This window comes from Hydra vulgaris, chromosome 15, assembly GCF_038396675.1.
Source record: "Hydra vulgaris chromosome 15, alternate assembly HydraT2T_AEP".
Taxonomy (NCBI): Eukaryota; Metazoa; Cnidaria; class Hydrozoa; order Anthoathecata; family Hydridae; genus Hydra; species Hydra vulgaris.
In genome coordinates, this window is record NC_088934.1 from 22,079,223 (window position 1) to 22,106,495 (window position 27,273).

Here is a 27,273-nt window from a genome sequence, read left to right on the forward strand (position 1 = left end):
AAAATTTAACATTGATTGAATGTCATCTAGATGACATTCAATCAATGTTGAATTTTCATCAGAGAAAATGACCGACATTCTCGAGGATTTTATATAAGTTGGCCTAATGTATATGTGCTCGCTGGAGCATGTTTATCCCTTCTTTAAATAAACAATACAATTTTGTTTAAATAAACAAGTAAGCTTATGATTTGTTTGAATAAACAAGTAAGTTTACGATTTGTTTGAATAAACAAGTAAGCTTACAATTTATTTAGAAAAAATGAGTAAGGTTAAGATTATCTTATTACTGGTAAAATGCTTATATACCAAAGATAAATTTAAAAAATCTAAAATTTTTATTATAATACTTATTATAAATCAATAATACTTAACTGATTTTACCGAAAAACGTTCTTAATTTTTTTCTTTATAAATAAATATTCTAAAACTCTAGAATAAATTTTACTTGATAATATAAATGAAAAATCCTTTCTGGACTTTATTATTTTATAATACTGGTTGAGAACTGCGTTAATATCGTATTTTTAAATATATAAAAAATCAAGCTTTGCGTACAACTCTTGCAATTACTTTGTCTCCTCTCTTTGTCAGAAGACCGGGAGTCAAATGCCATCGAAAAAGACTGATGGTCTTACAAGCTAAGTCTCTTTCTTTCTTTTTCATAGTTGCGAATGAACCATGAATGTTAAATACCTGGTGTTGCTTTGTGAACTGTTCACAGTTTATAGTAACGACCATCCTAAAATCGTTGTCAATACTAGGGCAACAATAAACAGTAAATGTACCATCACTATTTTTAGTCACGTGTGTTGAAAGTATAGTAGCATCAGGTGATGTTAACTTAACTTGCAGCTCTTGAAAAACATTATTAGAATCTTTTACATTCATTTGAATAATTCTCCCATCTTTACTGTGTATAACATTATCAGGCGTATCGATTTTGTTATTTAAGCTTTTACGAGATGTTATTCTTTGCTTAATAAATTTATAAACGCTACTACTTTTCGATTTAATAGAACTTGTACTTGCTGAAGGTGACTTGAGCCTACAATCTTTGTCATTTGGTTCATTAAAATTTTTTTCTAAATTCGACTCTTGATTTGGCGATGGATTATCTCGTATTATTTTTCCTTCAATTAGTTTTTCCCAATATAAGAAAGTTTGTGTGTCATCGGCCATTTCAAGATTGTTTATTTTGTTTGATGAAGTAGAATTATTTTTTTTTGTATTTCCATCCTTATAGTTTGATTCTAAATATACAAAAATTAAAAGTTAAAAATAAAATTAAATAAAAAGTCCTGACTATAATTTTTGTGCTCTTTTTTTTCTTAGTTTAGATGAATCATTTTAGACGAAATAAAACAAACTTAATAATATATAATTTAAAATATAACAACATGGCCTACTTAAATACACGGATTTCTATTGTGCTTAAACCGGATAAAAATAAGTCAGTTGAAAAAACGCATACTTCGTCGGATGGACAATCTTTCTCAAAATATTTTTATTATTGAGCTATAAATTTCAAGTAAGTAAATCTGGCACAGGATAAAAAATTTTGCGTTGGCTTGATCGAAGTATATACTATACTTCACTAAACTTTGTAAAATTTCAGGCTTTTTTTTAGGTTTCTTTTCAGTAATAAATAGGAATCATGATTAATAAATGTCTTTATTGAAAACAACACAACATTTATTAATTATATTCATAATTATATATTACTTAAATGATTATAGAAAGACATGGGATATATTTGTCAGTAGAATTTTTAAGATATTCAAGGACTGTACAAGAAATAAGAATACACAAATTCTCAAAAGTAAGCTTTAAGTATTTTAAAAATTTTTACACAAACTGTTTAAAAATGTGAAACAAAAGATTCTTATTTTTTTCTCTGTCTTTTTTTAAAGGCAACAATGTTATCTGCAACAATGGAATCACTGACTCTCTTTCTGATGTTATTAAAGTAAATATTTGAAATTAACAGTGTGTATAATTTCCTTTCCACAATTTTGGTGATTTAAACATAAAAATGGTTGGAAACTTTCTCTACTGCCAAGAACTAACTTTGCTGCTTTACGGTGTTGCATTTGAGATTGATAAATAACATCAAATACATGATCTAACATAGCAAAACTATCAAACATATTCTAAAAGGGCTAGTGATGGAGTTGTTAGCCCACCTCTGGACAATTTATTTAAATAACTATAGTCATTCGACTCCTGTTGACAATGTTGACTACAAAGCAACTTGCAACATATTTTAAACTTTTTAATCAGTTTTTTGGCAATAAAACCAGCAATATATCTAGCAACTTCACGTGAATCATCTGATAAAATCACACAATCATAACCTATTTCTTTGATCTGATCCATCAAGGATCTAGCATGTTGTGTATCTTGAACATCCTTAATATCATTTTCAAATATTCTAATTCCTTCCTTTATTAAACTTTTTATTTGGATTGTCTTCTCACTATAGATAACATCTTTCAAACTGACAAGAAACCTGCCACCACTCATTTGGCGGTATTGTCCAAATCTTCTTTCTAATGGATCACTTTGAAAACGAGCAGTCAATATAAATTTATAATTATCTTCCAATAGATCTTGACACAACAAAATTCTTTGTAGTGCTGATGATGTTTGAGGAGATAATGTATATTTCTCAAAATTTGGGATTTTGGTGTTTTTCCATTTATTTAACCATTCAGCAAAAGCTCGAAAAAACTCAGGTTTTTTATCATTAATAATAGCAGCATTTCCAAGACAATTATTAGAAAACTGATTTTTTGAATTTGTAATTGTCTACCATTTATTAAAAAGAGTTAGGAAAGATGCATTATCTAAACGATTGGGAAAATATGATTTTATTGCTGCTGCTGTAGTTTCATGGAAGATACCTAAAGCAACAGTGACATTTTCCTTGTAGTCTCCAGGATGGACAACTTTGCTATTTATTTTTGGTGCTTTTTTCAAACTTGCATCCAACAGGCTGTCCTTTTCTAATAAATCATGAAATATTTTCCACGATATTTCTCCTGGTTGAACGTGAATTTCATCTTTAAAAGCTAAAAAATGAAATTCTGGAAAAATAAACCTTTGTTTATTTAGCAAGTTGTTTCAAATGTTTTTAATCAGATGCACTGTGTCAAAGAATAGGTAAATTTTTTATGAGTGTACATTAATAAACAAATCATCTGGTTTTTTACCATGTACATCAAGCAATCTTGTAAAATAGGAAACATTTGAAGCATGATTGCCACAAACAACACCTTGAACATTAAAACTATATTTTATTAACGATTGAATCAAGCTGAGAATTTCAATTTTTAACCAATCACTGTTTAATTTTATAATTGGAACTGGTTTGATGAAACAAGAGATATTTTCTTTTAAACCAACTACCATGAAAGAAACAATGCTTCTATAACATTTATTTTCTTCACTAATTCCAATTACATCTCCACCAGAATATTCTGCACATTTTTGCAAATACATTTCATCAAATATTATTATAAGATCATTTGATAAGCTCCCATTTTCATGTAACAATTTCGAAACTTTCATAGAATCAATTTCACCTGCTTTAAGCTTGCCTAACAGTGATATAGATGGAAGAGGGAATTCCTTCAGCAGTAAATGATAAGTTTGCAATGATCTTTAACGCAACATCAAGGCAAATTGAAGCATATTTGAAGAATAAATTTGATTTTTTTTGACTTTTTTTTTGGTGACTTTTAAGTTCTTCAAGAATGGAAGACAACTTTTCTTTTTCAATGCTAAAATGTGAATCGAAGTTTTCCAGCATACTCCTTCTCTTCAACATACATTGATGGGTTACTCTGAGCCAAGGTGGCAAAGAAACTGAAAGATTTTTATAAAAAAGTTTGACATGAAGATTTTTGTCAATACGAATACATTCAGCAACTTCAGGTATGTGTAGTTCATTTTGAATAATTTTATGGAACACGACACAATCATCGAATTTGGAAAATGAATATCCTGTTGGTGAATCAGCAACTGTAAGAGAATTAAGATCCTCAATAATATTATTTGATAAAAACTTCTGATATTCATCTTCTTGAAAAATTCTTTTAGTTGGTGATTTGCTTGGTATAAATATAGCTGGAAGTGAAGCTGTTGCAATGTTGGCCGGGTATATTGCAGGAAAAGGCTTCAAATTATACAACAAACAAAATCGTTTTTCTGATGCTCTTTTGTGTACTAAACTTCCATCAAGCAGATCACAGATGATTTAGTGACAGTCCAACAATTTCTATTTACAATCTAACCCATATTTTTCTCAAGTCACCATCTTTTTAAAAACCAAAGACTGGCATTACTTCACCACCATTATAATTTGAGGTACAACTGACAACACAGCATTTATTAACCATTATTATTACTAATAATTAAAAAGTAGCTACAAATAACAATACAAAGTTGTTGAAGTTTATTAGAGATGTCAATTAATCGAACGCGAAAATTTTTATCCTGTTCCAGATATACTTATACTTAACATTCATAGCGCAATATTTAAAATATTTTGAGAAAGTTTGTCCATGTAATAGAATATACTTTTTTTCAACTGGCCTTTTAAACTTTTCTTTTCAATCAAAACTTTTAAGGGCTTGTGCAAAAAAATATATATATTTAACTTTAAATTCAGTTTCGTTTTTTAATTTATTCATCATAATGACAAAAGCAAGGAGTCAAATATAGAAAAAAGAGTGGAAAATAATACTTTTCATGGTTGAGCTTTTTAATTAAAAATTGCACGACATGTTAGCATATTAATATATATTATATATACTAATATGCTAAATAATACATGTCAGGGAAACATGAAGATGGGAGAGCGTTTCAAAGCGTTGAAGTGTGGGGAAAAAAACTAGACAAATAAAAGTTTTTAGAGCATGCAGGGACAGATACAGTAAAAGAATGAGACTTTGTTAAATGACGAGTCAAGCGAGATTGAGTTTTAGTTGATGGAACAATAGATGATAGCTCCTTTGAGCAGCAACCATGATACTATTTGTAAAAAAGAGAAAGAGTTGCAACTTTACGACGATGAGAAAGAGGTTCAAGCTTAGCAGATAAACCGGGTCCAACTACGTTCACAATGCGTTTTTGGACCTTTTCTAAAAGAGAAAGAGCATCATTAAAAGAATTAGCCCAAATATGACAACAGTATTCCATACATGGACGAGTAAGAGATTTGTAGTGGTAGACATTGGAATCAGAAGAGAGAAAATGGCGAGCAAAATAAGGTGAAGCAACCTTAGCAGATGCTAATTTAGCAATCAATTGTATATAAGGTTATATATAAGATTGTATATTAGAAGACGTAAATAAGTAGATTCAGTGAGAGGGTTGCCATTTTTTAATATAGAAATGTTGATTTATTGACTATCGATATTGCTTTATAATTTATTAAGTATTTTATGTGACAAACAATTAAACGAAAAGAAATAACTGGATTGTTTCACGACTGCAAACGATCTGGAATACCTCGTTCTACTACAAGAAAGTAAGACTGTTACATAGTTATAGATTGCATGTACAGTTCTCAAAGGCATTACGAGAAATAGCTACTGATTTTAATTAAAACCATGTAACGAAAATTAGTGCTACAACTCTTAAACGTTGGTTAAACACCATTTGGTAGGTGTCGGTCTCAGAGATTGTGTAATGAGAAAAAAACTAGGACTGACCAAATTTCATTAACAAAAACGATTAAATTGGGCCAAAGAACACAAAAATTGTACACCAGATGACTGGAATAATGTTCTTTGGTCAGATGAATCAATGTTTGAAATTTTCCGCTATAAACGTCGGTCCATTGTTCTTCGTTGATCTGGAGAATGCGGGATGATTGCATATTTCAAACAAAAGGATGGAAACATTATGGTTTGTGAAGGCTTTTGAGATGGCCATGCCGGAAATTTTGTAAAAGTTGACAAAAAAAGTGGCAAAGGAAACCTATTTGCATATTTTAGATGAACAATGAATGTTTTGGATTGTGAAACAGAACTTATTGATAAATGATATGTTTTCCAATAATACAAAGATCCAACCCATACAGCTAAAGTCGTGAAAAAATATTTATGGAAAAAGCTCTGAAGACGGACTACTACAGTTGATCAGGTAGCCACTTCAAAGTTCTACTGCAATCCAATCAAACTATTTTGGAATCACCTCGGCAGAGTTCCAAAAAAACCCTCCGAGAGAGAAAAAAGACCTATGGATATCACTTCAATATACTTGGAAGGTTGTTGATGGCCAATTTTAACAACTGCTGTGTAACAAATTGCCTTGTGTTTATGAGGCTATCATTAAATCTGCGTAAAATATGGGGTTGCAGTGGTTGAAGCGCTCGCTTTGGAAGCAAGAAATCCAGGTTTGAAACGAGTTCTGGGTATATTTTCACGTCACGGTAAGGGAGGAGACGTGAACTTCCTAGTTAAATGCACTTTCGCGGTGCTCTGTGACAAGACCGTTAGGTCGTCTTGGGGCACCTAAAACAAAACAAAACAACAAAATCTAAAGGCGGTTATATTAACCAAAAAGCAATTTAATTTAAAGAACTTAATTTTGAGAAGTAATATATAGCTTTTTTTAATCGAAATTGAATAAATTATAAAGTAAGAAAATAAAATTATTTATTTTTGTAATTGTTGTCTTTATAAAATCCCAGAAAAGTCCAAGTTCATTAAACATTTAACTTTTCGTTAAGTGTGATACTTATATATATATATATATATATATATATATATATATATATATATATATATATATATATATATATATATATATATATATATATATATATATATATATATATATATATATATATATATATATATATATATATATATATATATATATTGTTTTATAAAAATAAAATAAGAATACTTAGGTAGCAAAACTATTTATAGTAAAAACAAAATTTGTTTTATTTAATATGTACTGTTTACCTTTTTCTATAATGTTTTTTGATGTAGCATCTTTCAAAAGAGCATCCCAACGTTTTAATGCTTCTTTTGATGTAGGATCTTTTAAAAACTCATCCCAATGTTTTAAGGCTTCTTTTGATGTAGGATCTTTTAAAAACTCATCCCAATGTTTTAAAGCTTCTTTTGATGTAGGATCTTTTAAAAACTCATCCCAATGTTTTAAGGCTTCTTTTGATGTAGGATCTTTTAAAAACTCATCCCAATGTTTTAAGGCTTCTTTTGATGTAGGATCTTTTAAAAACTCATCCCAATGTTTTAATGCTTCTATTGATGTAGGATCTTTTAAAAACTCATGCCAATTTTTTAATGCTTCTTTTGATGTAGGATCTTTTAAAAACTCACCCCAATTTTGTAATGCTTCTTTGGACGTAGGATCTTTTAAAATCTCATACCAATTTTTCAATGCTTCTTTTTCTTTACTTTCAGAAAGTGTGTTTTTTGTTTTCTTGTTGCTGTTAAAAAAAAGCTTCCAATTTTCAAATGCTTCCTTATCAGCTACGAGAGATAAAGCATCTGCTTTCTCTATTAAGTTAATCCAATTTTCGAGAGCAATATTATCATTATAAGAACTATTTGATAAGTTTGGAGCACTATTAGAGATTTTATCTCTATCCCTAACGTTTTTTGATTTAGAGCTTATCGGTATATTCGATTGACAGCTTTTTTTTAAAGTCGTTATGTTTTCATTGCTTTTCTGTTGTTTTAAGATATTTTTGTTGGGTTCTTTTTCAGTACTTTCATAAGAGTTTCTTTTTGGTCGAGGAATTTTTGACTTGACTTTTGGTGGTTTTGCGCAGGTTTTAATCGGAGTTATTTCTAAAAATTCATTTGATTTTCCGTTTTTTATTAAAAAGTCCCAGTTGTTGCATTCGGTTAGATTTTTTGAAGTTTCGCTAATGTTTAACATGCTCTTTGAAAGCTTTTCTTTTAGTTTGACAGGACTACTTTCAGTGTATTCTTTACTTACATTTTTTTTCATCAGCAAGTCGCAATTATTTAAAGAATCAGTGTTCAAACAGTTAAAAGATTTTGATTGATTCAATAAAAAAAAACTTTTTTGCTCTATTGCGCTATTTACATCAAATGTTTCAAAACTTAATCTATCCAGTGAAGAACTTAATTGATCTAGTTTAGCTTTGAAAATCTGTTTTTTTTCAATTTCCTTTTTTTTGCTGTCCAATTTTGGATTGCTGTCGTGTTTTATAGATTTTAAAGATGTCAATGTTAGTCCTGGTTTTACATTTTCACCACTTAAGGTAGGCGTAACTTTAGTTTGGATCGAGTTTGTACTTTGAACTATAGTATTAGATTTGTAAGTATTTAAAGGTGTGGTATGCCTTTCAATTAAAATAATGTCTTTTATTCTTGCTTTAACAAGAAGCCAGTTTGCAGAGGCTCTTACTTTACCGGCAATTGTTTTATTACATGCTGCTTTTTGTTTTGTTTGAATTAAATCTTTTCTATAATCATCTAAAAACGAAATTGATGACCGATAGTAATTTTTATGGTTTTTATAACTAACTTTTGAAATTAAAATCTTCCAATTGGCACGCGCGCGCAAAGTTTTTGCTCGATAGCGACGAACTTTAAGTATGAACCTATTTTCTCGACGTCGATTCGATTTTAGTGATGTATTTCTTGAGTTGAACGATATCAAACCTTTCATTCTGCCGTAATCAATAATATCATAAATTTTTGATTGAACAAGAAGCCAATTTGAGTATGCACGTTCTGTTTTGGATTGCATTTCCAGTGAATTTGGTACTACAAAAACTTTATCAACTTTAATGTTTTTAATGTCGTGTTCGCTATTAGATTTATTGATAGAAAGCGGAGTAATTGGTTTTAATGAAAAATCTTTGTATTTACCAACTCCCTTAAAAAGGGAATCGTTTATTAAATTTATGCTCTCATTTATTTGCGGCCTAATATTTTTAAAGTTTCCGATGATTTCATTTAAGCGAAGCCGTAAAATTCTCCAGTGGTTTCTGGCGCGGTCCCTTCGATCATTTGACATATCACCGGTTTCATCTTTGAAATTCCATACAGGAGGAGAAAGCGCTGTGTTAAAATCACATATAATTATATAGCTACTTTCTTTTGCTGAATTGTTTTTAACCGTATGTTTGCAAAACATGTCATTTAGTGTCTCTTTTTTATGTTTATTACAAAAACGAAATATTTCGCCGTGCCTATCAATAGCAGCTAATATTTCTTTTTCACTAGACCTAAACATCAATGTTTCTTGTTCTAGATTAAATGAATATCCTGGTTTTTCGAGGTTTGTTAGAGTTTTATCAATTGTCGTTTTCATTTGGAGCATTTCAACATTGTTTTCGTGATGTTCAAGTTGCTGTAACAACCTACTAGCTGCTTCAAACTGCTCTAACTCTATAAGTATGGTATCACGGTGTTTATTTAAAGATTTTGCTTTTATCCTGTATGCTTGAACGAGATTTTGATAGAGCGCTTGTTCTTTTTCTTTGACATTTTTCAGAATTCTTTTAATACTTTCTCCTACTTCTTTTCTGACACTCCTTACTTGGTCCTTCAAAAGCTTTTTAACTCTTTTGACATCCATTAAAGACAACTGTAAATTCGGAGAACGACTTTTTAAAGAGTAAAGATTTCGCCGCAATACTTCTCTGTAGCGTTTTGCAGCCTCTACGATAGGTATGCAGTTATGCTTATCACCGTAATGGTTTACTAATGCACATTCTCGGCACACAGATTGCTGGCAGTACAAGCAGTGTAGTAAGAGCTGTTCCTTTTCATGCTCTGAGCAAAAGTATCTTTTTTTAACAACGTTAGGTATATCCGTATCCGATGTGATTCTTTTAACTTCATGTTTTTTTGTATTTTTTACCACGCGGTGTCTTTCTTTACATTCATGGCACAACAGGTCTGAACATTCTTCGCAAAAGTAACGCGCCTCTTGATTAAGATCACACACAGAGCACAAGTTACTATCGCATTCGTCACTTTCGATAGTTTTTAATATTATAAAGTTTGGACAAAAAAGTTCTTCATCGGAACCCATAAGTGAGATGTCTGTAGTACAAACGGGGCAGGAAAACTTTTTACCATCACTTGTTTCTACAAAAACTGTCACGCAGTCTTTGCAAAAAGTATGCGCGCAAGGCAACAATATCGGACAGATAAAAGGTTTTGTACATAAAGGACAACAGGGATCAACACTTTTGAGTTTATTCTTTTTCATTTCTCTTTTTTTATTACAATTTGCATTTAAACCATTTTGTAAATGAAATGTGTTATGTCGTGTTTGATTCAACTCCTTTTTCTCTGAACGGTGACTCCTTGATTTTTTTTTTAAATTTCGCTTGTTCAAAAATTGTTTTTCTGAAGTTTCTGTTGTTTCGAGATGCGAGTCATTATTAACTAAAGCAGGACTTGGTATTACAACCATTCGACCCGAAGTTGTGTATAAATTTCCAATACAGCTTCTACAGCTGCAAAGTTTATTATTATGTTTATTTGTTTGATTTTTGGTTTCAGTTGAACATTCGCTTTCTGATATTTCTTTCAAAATTTTACACTTTGCTGCGCATTCGTTGTGATAATTTTTTTTTTCTTTTTTGCCTCTGTCTCTAATCATATTATTTTGTTTTATATTATTTTATTTCATATCATCATACAATCAAGTAACTTGTATAATTGATTAAAGTTTAACGACTTTTAAAGTCGTAAAATTAAATTCTAAATGTCTTATTAACTATAAACCACTATCGTCTTGTTTTATTATCATTATTATCATTGTTAGTTTTGTCATCATTAATATGTTTTAATTTATAGCTTCTCAAAAGTTTCAAATCGTATTAAAGTTGTACAAATTCAAGTATAAGCATAAAGTATAGCTTTTAGTTTTTAAAGTAATTATTTTTTCTTATTTAAATTGCAAACTTAAAAATAATTCCTTGCTGTTGTTCAAATTTTAACAAAATTGTTTAAAACAATTCAAATGTAACTATTTTCTTCTATCGTTGAAACAACTATTTGCAACAAATAAAACATCTTTCTAATTCGCAGGAATATTTTGTCTTGTGAATGGCTTATGATTTAGTACGACGCTTCATTGGTTACTCTACCTCAAAAACAAACATTAAGTTTTAAAGAAAATCATACTCAACTTCAAAAAATTCTAAGTTATTTAATGAAAAATTCTAAAATCAATCTCAAAACTTTTGTTAAAATAGAGCTCGAAAATATTTTTATTGATATATTTAGGATTTTGTATTTTATTTATTGTCAGAGTTATTTCTTTATATTTTCTTCGTTGTTATAATTTGCTTGTTTCGCATCAAAATAAACCTCAAACCTACCCATGATTAAAATATTAAATTTTTTTGATATGAAAATAAATTTAAAAATGAAAAAGTTATTTTGAGTTACTTATAATAAGTTTTTATGTCTATTTGTTGTCATTTACAGCTATGCGAATATTTAAATAAGTCGTAGGGTAGACCGGGGGTAGTTGGCCATAGGGGTAGATTAACCCAGTCGAGTATATTCAAAGAATATGCGCTTTAGCGAGCTGGGAATCTTGATAAATGTTGGTAGTAATTCAACCCTCTTTCCGAAAAATATCATATTTGATTAATCATAGTTAGAAGTGTGGGGCCGTATTATATGGAGCCGTTTTGTGGGGCCGTATTGCATTATCCAAGCTCTAAATACAAAGCTTATCTTTTAAAGATTGTTTTAATATATAATGTTAAATAACAATGTTTAATGATTTAAGAATAAAAGCGTTTATACTTTAAACATTAGGACGAGACAGGTTGGCCCATGCGAGTTGGACACGTTAATCATATGTTAAATCCAATCCTCAACAGTTTTTTTTTTGTGTTAAATACCTTGTTTTCCTTTCTGATAATAATACTTTGTGTTTTAGAATATTTTGAAAATAATAAAAAATTTTTTGTGTAAATAATAAGTTTATTAAATAAGAATTTACCTTTATTTTTTTAATAAAAAAAAAAATAATAATAAAAAAAGAGGAATTGGTGAAAATTAACTTTGCCCCCATGTTATATACATGGGCCAACTTAACCCGATAGCGGGGCACGTTGGCTTATTAGGCATAACCTCACAACAGCAAATTAAAATGTATTAAAAACCAATAATGAACTTTTAATAATGTTATTTATGGGTAGTCTTGCCAAGCTTTTATTATTAAAAAAGTATATTAAAACATGAAAAGCTGAAGAAAAAAATAGCGGCCCATCATGCCCCAGTCTACCCTAAAAGAACAATCTATATGCAAGTTGTAAACTGAAACATGTAAATGTATATATATACATATATATATATATATATATATATATATATATATATATATATATATATATATATATATATATATATATATATATATATATATATATATATATATATATATATATATATACATATATATATATATATATATATATATATATATATATATATATATATATATATATATATATATATACATATATACATATTCGTATCGTATTTTTTTTTGTTATTTTTTTGTTGGACTTTTTATTTATAAAAGAAATTAATGCCCTGCCTGAGGAAAAGAAGTTTAAACAAAACATAGGCCATAAATTTGAACTATTTTTAGATCTCTGAGGAAAAAAAACTAAAAATATTCCTACAGTTTTACCTAAGATACAAATCTTCAAAATAAAGCATACTTAACGATGGCTATATCCCTCGTTCACATGTAAGAATCACTTTCCAATCGTCAAATAAAACTGTTAGGGGGTTAAGTAAATAAAAATAAACTTGAATATAAACAAGCAAGAAAAAAAATATTTCTATAAATAAGTCAGCTCTCTATTTTAACATCAATAGAGACTAATCACATTACACCCTAAAAAGAACTATCAAAAAAAATAAATAAATAAACTTAACAAATATAAAAGCAATTTAATTGATGAAGTTATTAATTTTCTATTTTATTTAAGTTATATTTAATTAGTTGCGAACAACATTTTCTTAAATCTCTGCTTGTGCAAGTAATTTAATAAACAACATTAAAACAACATATCAAATTACATAAATCCTTATGTAATTTAATAACCAGAATCAGATTAAAGGAAGTAGAGGCCTAGAGCAAGAAAAACTTAGGAGGACACATAAAACTTGAATTATGTAACAAACCTTTTTTTCTTTAAATAACTTTTTTTAAAACAAGAATTTGAAGTTTTACTTTTAATTGGGTATTAATTTAGGAAAATTTAGGGAAAATTTAGAAAATTAAAAGAAAACAAAAAAACTCAAGAAACATTACAGCATTTTTTTTATATATGGCACAAAGGGACAAGTATTTAACTGAGCAATTGTTTGAAAACGGAAATAAATTAGGGAGGCTGTGTAAATGTGATAAAAATTTCGATAAGTTTGTGCGGTGTAAAAAAAAATCGGACTGATAGGATATTGATATATACCGTAAATTCATAGTTACATAGATTAAGTCAGTGAAAGACTGATAATCTAAATAAATTAACTAAAAAATCTTAAAAATTGTTATAAATTATGCCTCGAAAATGTTGTGTTCCATGCTGTAATAGTGGTTATGCGTCATCAACTAAAAAGGTGTCCGCTTATCGATTTCCTTGTGAGGAATACGAAAAAGAAAAGTGGATAAAAGCTATCCCAAGAAAAAATCTGATTGTAAATAGATACACTGTAGTGTGCCGACTTCATTGGCCTGTAGATTGCAAATCTTTTATATTTTATCGTAGAAAAAAACGTCCTACAGAGCCACCAACTGTCTTTTTCAACATACTAGCTAGCTGTCTTAATTTACCTTTTTCTAAACCCAGAACAACAAAATTGTCATCGTCCAGTATAAGAAATACAACATCAGATTAACTAGATAGCTTTAGAGAACATGATTTTTTCCGATTTGATAGCATAAAAGAGAGACTTTTGCATAATAATGATCTTATTGTATACAACATAAATGACAATAATGATAATGTTTACATTCAGTCAAAAGAATTGTATGTGGTCTTCCAAAGTTTTTAGTTATCATTAATAGTAGGTATGCGGAAATCGCGTTTTACGGAACCGATAAATGTGCTAAAATTTTGTGCAACGATTTTTGAAGATTGATTTTAGAGATAGAGGTTGTACCTCTATCTCTAAAATCAATCTTCAAAAATCGGTTTTAGAATTTCATATAAACATAGATACTTTTTCAAAAATAGAATGATTTAACTTGGATAATATGTGTCTTCTGATTACAATGACGAATTTTATAAGTCTATCGAGCAAATATTGAAGATAAAGCCTGACAAACTCTATCTTTTTTAGACACTCGACTATGCTCATTTTTTATATTCCAGCCCAATTTTATTGCCGAATTCAGAGGCGCTGATATCCTATTTGGGCGCACAATTTTAGTACCTAATTTCCTTTTTTCTATAATCTTGTTCAGACTTATGTTGATTTATTTTTCGGAATTTCATTCCAACATAGATATTTTTTAAAAACTTGAATGAATAAACTTTAATAATATGCGTTTTCTGAATAAAATAATGAACTTTATAAGTAGATATGTTGATATTCAAAAGTTTTGGCAAAACGGTTTTTTACTTTCTGCATCAAGGAATTATTGAAGATAAAGCCTGACAAACTCTCAATTTTTCTGACACTCGAGTTAGCACATTTTTTTATGTTCCTGCCAAATTTCGTTGCCAGATTCAGAGGCGGTGATACCATTTAGGTGCACAATTTTGGTGCCTAATTTCCTTTTTATTTAATCATTTGCGGGGGAGGGGGGAGTACGAGATAAAATTCTTTGCAGGTTAAATTTTATTATTATTGATAACCACATTGTTATATTTTAAGAACAATAACAATAAATTAATATTAAATAACAATAATATAAACCTTTTTAACTTAAAAAGGTTTATATTATTGTTTGTTTATATTATTACTGTCATAATTAATAATTTTACAATGTTGCTTTATTTAGATAAAATGAGAGAAAAGTTAAATTGTAAGAAGTAAAAAATTTTAATAATTTCATTTTGAAATTTATTTGTTGATTTTTGAATGGAAACAGTAAAACTAATAGTAATACTATTATTATTAGTAATAATATTACTATTAGTGTAAAATTATTAAGGTGTAAGACCCCTCAAAAAATTATTTATTGAAAAATCTCTTTAATAAAAAACCAAGTATATTCTGAAAAACAACTATATAACAGGATTTTAAATAATCCAAAATAAATTTATTAGTTGCCATGGTTACAAAGTAAAATGGCAACTAATAAAATTAATTTAAAACACCCAAAAATGTTTAGGCCACCCCAGCCATTCTATCTCAGTAACCGAAAGCATATAGAATATGATTTTTTGGCATATGATTAACAACATAGTAATCTACAAACTGAACTAAAATTGTTCTAAAAACCAAAGTATTTAAGCTATGCTGAGTTTTTCAAAATGGCGTATTTAAAAAAATGCATTCTTGTGAACTAAATCTTCTATAAATCAAAAACTCCTAACAGTATTGTAAAATTTTTAGTTCCAATTGTAAAACTAGATGCAATAAACATTTGGTGAAAATTTCGTGCAAATCTGACATACGGTTAATGAGATAAGATGGCCAGGAGGTTAGAAATTGATAATTTGAGAAAAAAGCATTTAAATATTACATTAACAACTTTACCAAATAAAAATGTCAAATACTCAATTTAAAATCTGTTGTTTATAAGAACAAGAACCAGAATCATATAGATAACCTTCTTGGTCATTCTCTGAGTCATCTTTTTTTTTTGCATCCACGAATAATTTGGTTTTGCTTTTTAGATGTTGGTCGATTTTAATACTATGAAAATTAAACGCTTTTTGTTTATGATTGAACAGCCTTGAAGAGTATATATACCAGGAATAAAGAGTAAGCTTTTACAATCGCCATCACCATAATAGTTAACATACCTTAGTTTACTTTGTGAAATAGAACGACCAAATATTCTTTGTGCACCAATTACTTCCATGCCAGAAGCAGACGATAGCCACGATAATTTTATTTACAAACATGTGATAACTTTCAAGCTTCAAATGCAAAACGATTATTTTCTTTAAGTTTTAATTTTAGACTACGTGCTTTGCATGACCGACTCATTGGCTCGTAATCAAGAATTTTACCTGTGGCTATTGATATTGCTGTAATAATTCCATTTAATGAAGAAAACCCACTATGTTGCCAGCTACCATCAGCTGATAATGCAGTGTCAACAATATTTGAAGAAGATTGACAAATTTCTTTAACAGCATCAATTATTGTTTCTTTTGCAACAATTTTAGCACAATCAGAGACAGATTTATTTATTTTGTTGTAATCATTTTTAATCATAGGTTTAGGAATGTTCATTAAAGATGTAAACTTTTCTAATCCTGAAATAACTTGACCACATGACGCATTGCATAAACTATTCTATTATTTACATTCAAAATTTTTTCCCAGAATATTTCTTTGAAGTATAAAATTCAGTTTTTTCATTGCAGTTAGAGCAGCAAATATTAAACATTGAGTTGAGTCCTTTTTTTGAGGAAACATTCTGAAAGATTGAATTCTGATTGTTATTATTTTGTCTGGTGTAATTAATCAACATAGTTGATTAATTACACCAGACAAAATTTCAATACCAACAGTTCAATAACCAACAGTTTTATTTTTATTATGCTGAGTTGTCTCAATTTTCTCAATTTTTATTGAAGATATCGATAAATTTAAAGAAGTTTTACAAGAAATATGTTCATTTTTATAACTAATAACAAGAGCAACTGATAGAGATGAATCGATTGGCAAGGTTTTAGTGTATCTATTTAAATGAAATTTTCTGGATTTTTTACTTTGAGTACTTTGCTTGACTCTACATGATTTACCCATTGTTAAAAAAGTTTATTAAATGACAAAAAAAAATAAAAAAATAAATAGCTTGCAATTCTGATTAAAAACCTGTTGCTATGTGTGTTGCTAGGCAGATCAAATTTACCCAGTCGAAGGAATAGATTTATATCTCAAGAACAAAATCTTAATTGAAGAAATGGTTTTAAAATTCGAGTTCAGCGATAAATTTCGTGTCAGAGTTACACAAAAAATTTTTTTTGATTCTTTAATGATTTTTGAGGGGTCTTACACCTTAATAGGGTGCTTTCAATAATACGGTGCTTCCCCCAACCCCACATACACCCTGACTCAAAAATCAACCTCTCGTATTTGTTCTAGAAGGAAATAAAAACAACTACTTGCATATAAAAACTAGCAATAAAAAAAAAAAATACTTTTAAAGATGAATTATTGATATTATGACAGTGAAGGTGGAGGTTGGGTGGCCACTCTAGCCTACCAGATACACCCTAAGGGTGTATGACAGTGTTAATGTGTAGGCTATTCTTATATCTATCTATTGAAACTAAGTTTTAGGCATATATATATGAGTTGACAAAGTTATAACAATTTTAGTTAAAAAAAACTTTATTTTGACCACAGTTTTATCAACAAATCCATATATCTAAAAATCGGTACTTAAAACGTCATAACTTTTTGTGAAATTGTTTGATTTCAATAATTTTTTCACTTTTAAAATATTCAATAGAAGCTCTTTCTAATGATATATAACAACCTAGAATTTATTCAATAAAAAAATTTCATGTAGCATACCTAATATTTTATACATTAATACCTATTAATAGGGATTTACCATTAACTTCATTTCATCTTGGGTCATCTTGCAGTATTCCCATTTAAATGTCAACATCATCATGTTGTAAGTATTGGTCAGTTTTTGATGAAATCATACGTTACTTAAAAAATAAAGATGTTTTCCATAAAAAAAATGTATTACTCGAACATATGGACTGTATGTCTCAAAAAAAAGTTGGTGAATTTACTTACTTTCCTGATATAATTACTCGAGCATTTGAATATTTTGCTATATCTAGGTCTCTGTACAGCCAAATTTCTAATGATTATAAATTGCCCAGTATTAGAACTTTGACAAGAATCACTTCAAAAGTCGGATCACAATCTGGAATTTTTAAAAAATGTTATGATGAGTATTGAAAATACACAACATAAATATATATTGCTTGTTGATGAAGTTTATATTAAACCCACATTAACTTATCATGGTGGTGTATTATTTGGAAATTCTGCTGATCAACCCGGTATTCTTGCCAAAACAATGTTGGCTATAATGGTAAAATATTTATTTGGTGGACCAGAGTTTTTAATAAAAATGATTCCAATTAGTCACTTAGATTCTGATTTTCTTTTTAAACAATGCAAACCAATTATTGAAACAATTAACAATCAACCCAATGCAAAACTGTTGTCAATTATTACTGATGGAAATAAAGTAAATCAAAAGTTGTTTAAAATGATGAATAAAATTGAAAAAAAACCTTGGTGCTGAGATAATGAAAACACATTTTTGTTGTCTGATTATGTTCATGTCATGAAGTGTGTTAATTGTGTTAATAATTGGTCACAGTGTTATAAAATGGGTTCTAACCTTGACTTTCTGACCCGAGAAAACCCTTTTGTGGAATGATAGCCCACACTATGGGGACCACTTGGATATAAGTATTAAAATCAGATTACAACGTCCTGGCAAGTTATTGACAGGGCCGTACCGAACGACAAAGACGTGGGGGGGGGGTGAAAATGAAAAAAACAAATTTTACCGACAAGATTTTTTTTTTTTTTTTTTTTAGAAGCCAAATTTCAATTTTAACCGACATAAACCATAATTTTCGAGTTTTCCGTCAAAAACCGACAGAATATAGTACAAAATATAGGTTATTCCAATAAATATGAACTAGGGAAATAAAAAGACATATACTGAGAGTTTATCGTGTATCTAAAATGAAAATTATGCTTTAAAATAAATATTCTAATACAAGAAAAAATCATTCTAAAATGGCTCTTTTCACAAGCAATGTTTACTATTAAAGTCCACAAGGCAGCATTGCAACTTTTTACTGTATTCAAGATGATGGTTAGGTCGTTTGTACCTTTGCCAATGCACTTGAAAGTTGTGATGCATTGCCTCTGTTGCTTGTTCTGAGTAAAGTCCGAGAGCTTGGCTGTGTTTGTCAATGAAATCTTTCACATGAAAAAATACAGCATGAACCTTGGGTGTCACAGAAACATTTTGCAGTGCCACATAAGCCACTCTGAAAGCTTCAATTTTTTGTACATAACTTGGATCAAGAACGCATCCAAAACAGGCAGACACTACTGCATTGAATTTTCAAAATACATCAACTAATGGTATTGCAGCATAGCATGAGTGTTTCTCGACAATAGATTGAAGAAGATCAATATTTTTTAGCAGCTTCCTGCACTCATTTCCTGCAAAATGCCCTCCATGATAATGCTGTTGTTTAATGTGCAGTGAATCAGTCCAAAGAGTTCCTTGAGGGAAAACTTTTAGTAGGGCAGCAAAGATATGATTGAAAACACCAATAAAGAGATGCAACTCCGTTGGCGGTATGAAGTCCAAAACTAATGTGCCACCAGCAAGATCAAATACAGGAGAATGAACAACATTCATGTAATCACGAGCTCTTTTGATGTTTGATCCTGCTGCATTGAAAAGTGAGACATTCTGATCAAGAGATTGGAAAGTTCTTAATTTTCCTTGATTTAAAAGGTCCTTTGCACTTGACTCACACTAGGTGCAGGGGTGTGCACTTGAGTGTGCTTGGAGACCACAAATTATATTTGCCAGTTTTAGGTCACAGGACAAAACAAAATCTTGGTCTCTCATATTGATCAATTCGAAAGTTTGAGACACATTTGAGTAGTTTTCTTGCAGGTCCTCAGAGACAGCAATAATAAGTTGCCGCTTAACTCCAGTGTCCTTGAAAAACTTGTTTGTGCAATTGAGTTTTGCTGGGGGAGTGTTAGGTTCACAATTTAATTCAATAATTCCAAGGCTTACTTTCAGGATTCCTCCCCCACCGTCAATTCCAACTTTCACAATATGATTGTTTGATGTGCTTCTCATAGAAATGAGTTCATTTTTAAGCTCTTTGAAGTCCTTGCAATGAATGACAGTCCTTCCACATCTAGCATGATCTTTAATCAATGAACTCGTGAAATGGTGAGAAAGCTGTTTACTAACTGCATCAAATTTTACAGCATAGTTTTTCTCAACAATATGTTGTGAAGTTGACTGATTAATTGTAGCAGCTAGTCTCTTGATGCCATTGTTTGAAAGCCCTGTGTTTGCCTGAACTTGAACAAGTTCGTTTATACTAATTGATGGGTTTGGAGGAAATAGTTTTCTAGCTGATGAGAAACCTAAAATAAATGCAGATATTGTTTAATTTCGAAATTTCTAAAGTATCTTTTCATGAAAGTTAAACTTTTACCTGGCATTATTGGAAGCATTCTTCCACCTTGTGGTTGACTCAATCGAACAGTGCCATGTGGAGAAGAATCCTTACTTGAAACAACAAGAGCAGCAACTCGTTCAGATGCAACAGGATCCTTGGTTGCAACAGCAACAAGGTTATTTCGCAAAGTACCCTTTGTGCAATGATGAGGTAATCCTCTTCCAATAATTGAAAAACAGTCAGAGCATCGTTTTTGGACAGTTGAATATGGAGTATTTTGTGCTGAGCTCTGCAAAAGCTGAGTTTTCTGTTGACCATTATTTCTCAGTTTTCCAACAGAACAAATCAAACAGTCACATTGTGTGTCTCTAGTTTGAGGTCGAATTTTTATAATCTCAAAATTGTAAAGTGATGGGAGATTGATGTGTTCTCCAGAATCCTTTCTTCTTAAACAAAAACGACACTTTTCACAAATTCCAAGTGGAACTTTGTCATTACTAAAATCAATCCTCTCATTGAGTATTGTTTGGCATTTTTCTTTTAGGAAAGGTGTCAGTTCCCTCTGACATTTACTGAAGCAAAGAAAATAGACAGTTTTCCTGCAGTCTTGGTGGTTTTTTGCTGTATTCGGCATTTTTTTGTAAAATTAGATGTGCGCAGTTTTGCTCTCGTGAATAAAGTAAATAAATCATGCCTTTTCCCGAAATTTTTATTTTCCCGAAATTTTCCCGAAATTCAAAAACTGTCTTATTTTCACAGTTAAAAATAATTTTTATGAAAAGTTAAACAGAAAAACAGAAGAATAAAAAAATATTATATTTGTTTGGTAATAAAGGAAGCTTATCTTCTTGATATCTTTTAATTTTTCAACTTTTTTTTATGTTTTCATAAAACATAATGCTCTTTATGCTACAGTATGTTTGTTTACTTGAATTTAAAATTATATCTTACTGTAAAAATGCAAAACAAGCTGTCATTTCGAATGTGTGTGTAATCAATAAATTCAGAAAATTTAAGCATCAATAACTTGGCAGGACGTTGTAATCTGATTTTAATACTTATATCCAAGTGATCCCCATAGTGTGGGCTATCATTCCATAAAAGGGTTTTCTCGGGTCAGAAAGTCAAGGTTAGAACCCATTTTATAACACTGTGTGGTTAACTGAAAAAAGCGGAGAATTAGTTTTTGAGTTTAAAGGTAACAAACATGTAGCAAAATGGAGTGATTTAGTAAATCTTTATGAGTTGGAATCTGCTAATCTTTTGAAACTTAGCAAATTAAATGAAATTTCCATCTCTCCAAGACCAATTAAGCATTAGAAGGTTGACACTTATTTACGAGTTTTCTGTGATGAAACGGTTGCTGCACTCCATTAAAAAAGATGAAGTAATTGGCACCATCAAATTTATTTCTATATTTGTGAAGTTTTGGACAATTTGTAATGTGAAAGGTGTTGGAGCAGATATTTGTTATAAAGATGAGTTACGTGCAGTTATAAGATCACACACAGACAAAAGCCTGCTATTCTTATTAGATATGGCAGATGTGGTTAAAAAAATCAGGTGCAAAACGTATTAGGCAGCTTACAAAAGATACCTCTGAATGTATTTCTCATGTGTGTAGGGGGTTTGTCAGCATTGCAAGATATCTTTTGGATTGTGGAAATGATTATGTTATCCTGGGGTGGTTCACAACTGATCCATTAGAAAAAACTTTTAGCTAATTTCGCCTGGGTTCTGGGGGAACTTATTTTATTACTGCTCAATCCGTCATAGAAAAAGTTAGAATCCAACATGCAAAACTTTCTTTACAATTAGAAATGGATAGTTTTGATAATTGTACCAATGGCCATTCCTGTAAAAACTGTTTTAGAAGTTTAAACAAGCAGGAGTGCGAAATTTTTGATAACTTACCAGAACTCAAGGATAAAGTTCAAGCAGAATCATTACTTTCAATTATATATATTGCTGGTTATGTTCAAAGAAAAAATGGCTATGATTATACTGATACACAATTTTATTATAAAAAATGTGGTGCCTACATTGATAACATGAATAAAGGAGGTCTTGTTATTCCCTTTGACAATATTGTTCAATGGTGCACATTTTGTTTGGTTTTATTTGAGCATTTATTTGATGAATTTTGTCGAACATTTTTGATGAAGCAATTCTTATCTGTATCAAACAAGTTTTAATTTGGTATTTATGACCGACATTTCGGCACTTTAGCCAATATTTTTCTAAAAAATCTAGCAATAATAAAATCTCCAAGATGCTCCAAGGAGTCCAGGCAAAAGGTTTTGCCTGGACTCCTTGGAGCATCTTGGAGATTTTATTATTGCTAGATTTTTTAGAAAAATATTGGCTAAAGTGCCGCAAACTGTCATGAAAATGAGTTTTTATTTAAATGTTATCATATTATATAAGAAGTATATTATAGTTTATTAACTTTATTGTAGTTTTACTTTTAAGACAGCTCTTATATATTGTTGTTATTATAGTTTTTTGCTATCCTTGTTCGCATCCACTTTACTTATTAGCGCTTTGCTCGGCCTCCAGTCAATAAAAATTTCGGCGCGATATCAAGGCCTGTATTTCTAGAAGGCCATGACCTTGATGCATCGAATCTAAAAGTATTTAAAAATCTCTTCCCCTTACTAGATGGACTAGATCCAGACCCGCCTTTGGGTCATCCTGGCCCCACAAAAAATAATGGTTGTGGACTCTCCAGCCTCCTCTTCCCCCTCCCCAAACTCGCACAATAAAATCCATACGTAAACTTGGAAATGTAGACACAAGCTTCTTTGGTTACTGGTACCAATATCAGTTGAAATGAAAGCGAAGCTCTTGAAATGCAGACAATCATTTGGAAAATAAGTTCCCGTATCTTTAAAAGCTCTAGTGCCTGCAATGTGATTGCAACGAAATTCATATCTGGAAGATGGATAAGCATTAGGTTACTTTTGTCTTTCAAACGCTAAAAGTCGATCCATTATAACATTAATCAATCATTTTTCCTCCCCAGTAATGTTTTATGTATCAAGAAACGTCAATCCATCATGATGGAGTTTTGCGCTTTTTTTTATTTCTGGTCAGCAGAATACTTGTCTGTGCCCACCAATATTATAACTTCTTTTTCAAGTTTTTCAAAATTGATCTGACTTCTTGAAAGAAAATAGACAGAGAGCTATGCAGTTTGTTCACCACTGTTAATTCGATTTCAACAACTTGAAGCATTTTTTTTTACTTTTTTAAACCTTTCCATAGTTGTGCTCCAGATGACTGTGATGACGGTCGCCTTTAGCTGATCCATTTTCCTGAGAAGTCTACTAACTTATACTATCGTGCTCGGCTCTTGCACTTTGTCATTGTTTAGTTCTTTTAAGACTACTTTGATGTTTAAACTCATATTTCAAATGCACAAATACTATTGATAACTAAGAACATAAAAAAACTGATTCTGATAATTGTATCTTGTAACTAATGATAACCCGTTTGAAGAGCAGAACACGCATTCAGTTTAATGAAATTGCGACAAATCTTTAAAATGCATTTTGATTAACAAAGATAGATAGCATTACTATGTTTATATGATTGCTATATTATCTGATTGCTCATTCTAACTGATTGCCTATGAGCAACTCTACAGTTGCAAAATACATCTTCGTTTGCTAAAGAACTCTTAGTTTTCCGAAAAAAGGAGCAATGCTTGTAGTAGTTTTCTGAAAACACTACCTCTTTTAGTAGAAAATACTAGCCAATCGCGTTCTTTCTTTTCTCCATTTACAAGTTTTTAAAATATATCTCTTTTGAAGCGCGTCGTTAAATTCCAGCATTGTCACGGGTTTCAAACCTGGAAAAATCAGTGTCTTTTTGCTGATTTTTTGTGATGAACTTAATCAGGCCTTAGACTTATCCAGTATCAGGTTCGGTAAAAAAAACTTCGACGTTCTGAGCTAATTTTTCGCTACGTACACTAATGAAGTCCAAATCATCCAACGCCTCTTGTGATAATGTATCAGATTATCTTTTTGCAAAAAATATTATCAACTTTGTCAAGAACCCAACAAAATTTAGGCTTGCAATTTGTTTTAAATGTCTTTTTTCTTTTGCCTCTGGACATTCTCTTCCTAACCTCATCCATGTTAATTGATTCAGACTTCTACTAGATCAATTCTGACTTATTTTTTTATTCTGAAAGTTCAGATGATTTTTAAATATTTTTACTTATAAAAACTATTTGAATTTCTTTACTTTAAAAAAAAAAATTTAGAAAAAAAAAAATTTTTTTTTTTTTTTTCATCGTATTACGCTGCCTGATTTTTAATTTTGCATTTTTAATTTTTCAAACGTTAAAATATTTTTAATCCTATTGTTATCTTAATATTGATAGAAACCTTTTACGCTTATTGTAATGCAACAAAAATTACGCATTAAAAATTATTGTAATTTACATTACAATTATTGTAGTTTATGTTACAAATTATTGTTATGCAACAAAATTTACACGCTTATTGCAAAAGTTTTGCGATCCTTAGTGTAATCAATGCAGCAGACAAATTTTCTTTCTCCAACGTGTATACAAAAATCACTTTATATATATAAAAGTATTAAAAGTAAACGTTGACTCTTTTTTTTTAATTTTCGTAATTCATTTTAAAAAAAAATTTAAAAAAAAAATTGATATCCTGCTGGCTGGCCTTTTAAAACGTCTTGGCCACGCAGCGGCTGGACATTGGTAAAGACGGGGCTGTCTAGATCCGCCCTTGCTATAGCATATGTCTAGCATAACATATGTCCAACATAAAATATGATCAAATGTCTAACATAATAGATGTCAAATAAAAATTGGCACAACAAGATGACTTTATTTTTAAAATGTTTAATAAAAAGAAAATTATGATCACCACGATCGGTTGAAATTTGCACGATTTTAAATTGAGTTTTCTCAAAAACCACCTGATTAATTGTAGTTTTTTTTTTTTATAATGATGCTTACATAATTATTTTTCTGTAAGTGGGCTAACTTTAGTTTACTAGTTTTTGCAATGTCAAGTAAAGAGTCTAAAAATTAAATATTTTTTGAAATTTTACACAGACAATTTCAAATTCCATGATTTAAAAAGAATGGAAAGTTCCAAAATCAACTGTTGGAATTGTTATAAAACGTTATAAGGAAAACAAAAAGGTAAAAAGAGAATCGGAAGTGGTAGAAAATCAGGATTTACTTCCAAAAAGAAGGCAAAACCAATAGTTGACTTAATTCATCAAAATCCGACTCAATTACCATAAGATTTAGCTATGAAGTTTAAATGCAGTAGTTCTTTCGTTCAAAGAGTGTTCAAAAAGAAAAATCTGAAAGCATATTACAAGAAAAAGTGCCAAAAAGGTCGTTTAATGGAGAAATCAAAGCAATCGGACAAGCTAAAAATTTGCTTAAATTAAATACAAAAAAAATTTAGGCATTTTTGAAGACAACGAAACTTATTGTAAATAAGATCAATCGATGCTTCCAGTTTATCAATAATATTATTAGTCAAAAGTTATAATTACATTTGGGTTAAAAAATTTGCTCTCCAAGTTCCTTGTATGGCAGGCTATTAGCAGTTGTGGTTTTAAAAGCTCTCTTTTCATAACAAATCAATCATTCACATCAAAAATATATGGGACTGAATGGTTGAAAAAATAACCTCTTCCTCTAATTAAAAAGCACAAACAAACAAACTTATTTTTGCCAGATATGACGTCGATTCAATATTCCAAAAATGTAATTCAGTGATATAAGAAAAATAGAGTCAATTTTGTTCCAAAGGATGCTAATCCACCAAACTGTCCTGATCAGCGAGTTATCGAATCTTACTGGGCAATTGTGGAGGGAATATTGAGGAAAAGAGGTAAATGTGTAAATAGTGTTAAAGATTTCCGAGATTTATGGATTAATGTTACAACAAAAGTGACGCAAAGTAAAATTGTGGAGGTAATGGGGGGGTACTTTACAAAAAATTAAATTACTTGCACGACCTAAAGTTAACGCATAATTTATTTTGTTGAAATAAAAACTAATTATGTAAACATCATTATAAAAAAAAATAATTACAATTAATTTAATGGTTTTTGAGAAAACTATTAAATTAATTGTAATTATTTAAACTAAATTGGTATTTGTTCAAGTCTTTTATGTATCAGTAAATAAAAGCAATACCGGATCCTGGATTATAGTCGGTCAACATATTATCGATCCAGTCAAGGTTAAAATTAACTCGGACAAAGTTATAAAATGTTTTCGTTTATGGTCAAAAGATCTAAACAAACCTCCACCTATTATAATCGAAACAAAAGGCTTATCACCAGAAATAAAATAATTAAAACAGCACGGCATAGCATTGAAGGAATCTGTTTATCCAGATTTGACCGAAGCACAAAGAAGACAAAATAGATAATTACGAGACGAGTTGAAAAAGAAAAACGTTATTCGTAATAAAGCTGTGGTTAAAGTAGATAAATAGTAATCCTAAATAAGTTTATCAACACCATATAATGATAAATTTAATCTACGCTACATTTCTTTAGAGCATGAATCACTTTCAACTATCTGTTTACTACAGTCAGTTCTTCCCAAAATATCGTGCATGTGTCATGAAATAAATTAACCCCCGTAATAAATTAACTCCCATAGCATAAAAAATTAACCGGGGAGTTAATTTTCAAAATAGATTAACCCCCCTTGAAATAAATTGATTCCTGTCGGCGAAACAAATTAACTCCCCATAGTATTTTAACTCCCTTGAAACAACAACCTAAACGAATTAAGAAAAAGTATTTCAACTTGATATTTTCCTGTTTGTTTTTAAATCTGTTAATTTGCTATTTATATG

At 30.0% G+C, this 27,273-nt stretch overlaps 1 protein-coding gene and 1 long non-coding RNA gene across 2 annotated transcripts; one reads left to right on the plus strand and one right to left on the minus strand.

The window, feature by feature from the left end:
• Positions 1 to 378: 378 nt before the first annotated feature.
• LOC136092350 (uncharacterized) lies at positions 379 to 11,135 on the minus strand. Its single transcript, XM_065820383.1, has 2 exons — positions 6,984 to 11,135; positions 379 to 1,253 (listed from the first exon to the last, which is right to left on the minus strand). Exons 1-2 carry the CDS (start codon positions 10,636 to 10,638, stop codon positions 544 to 546), a joined length of 4,365 nt encoding a protein of 1,454 aa, XP_065676455.1. The 5' UTR covers positions 10,639 to 11,135; the 3' UTR covers positions 379 to 543.
• On the plus strand, positions 1,551 to 4,599 carry LOC136092220 (uncharacterized). Its single transcript, XR_010644276.1, has 2 exons — positions 1,551 to 1,822; positions 1,914 to 4,599. It is a non-coding gene; the product is annotated as an uncharacterized LOC136092220 (long non-coding RNA).
• Positions 11,136 to 27,273: the final 16,138 nt, after the last annotated feature.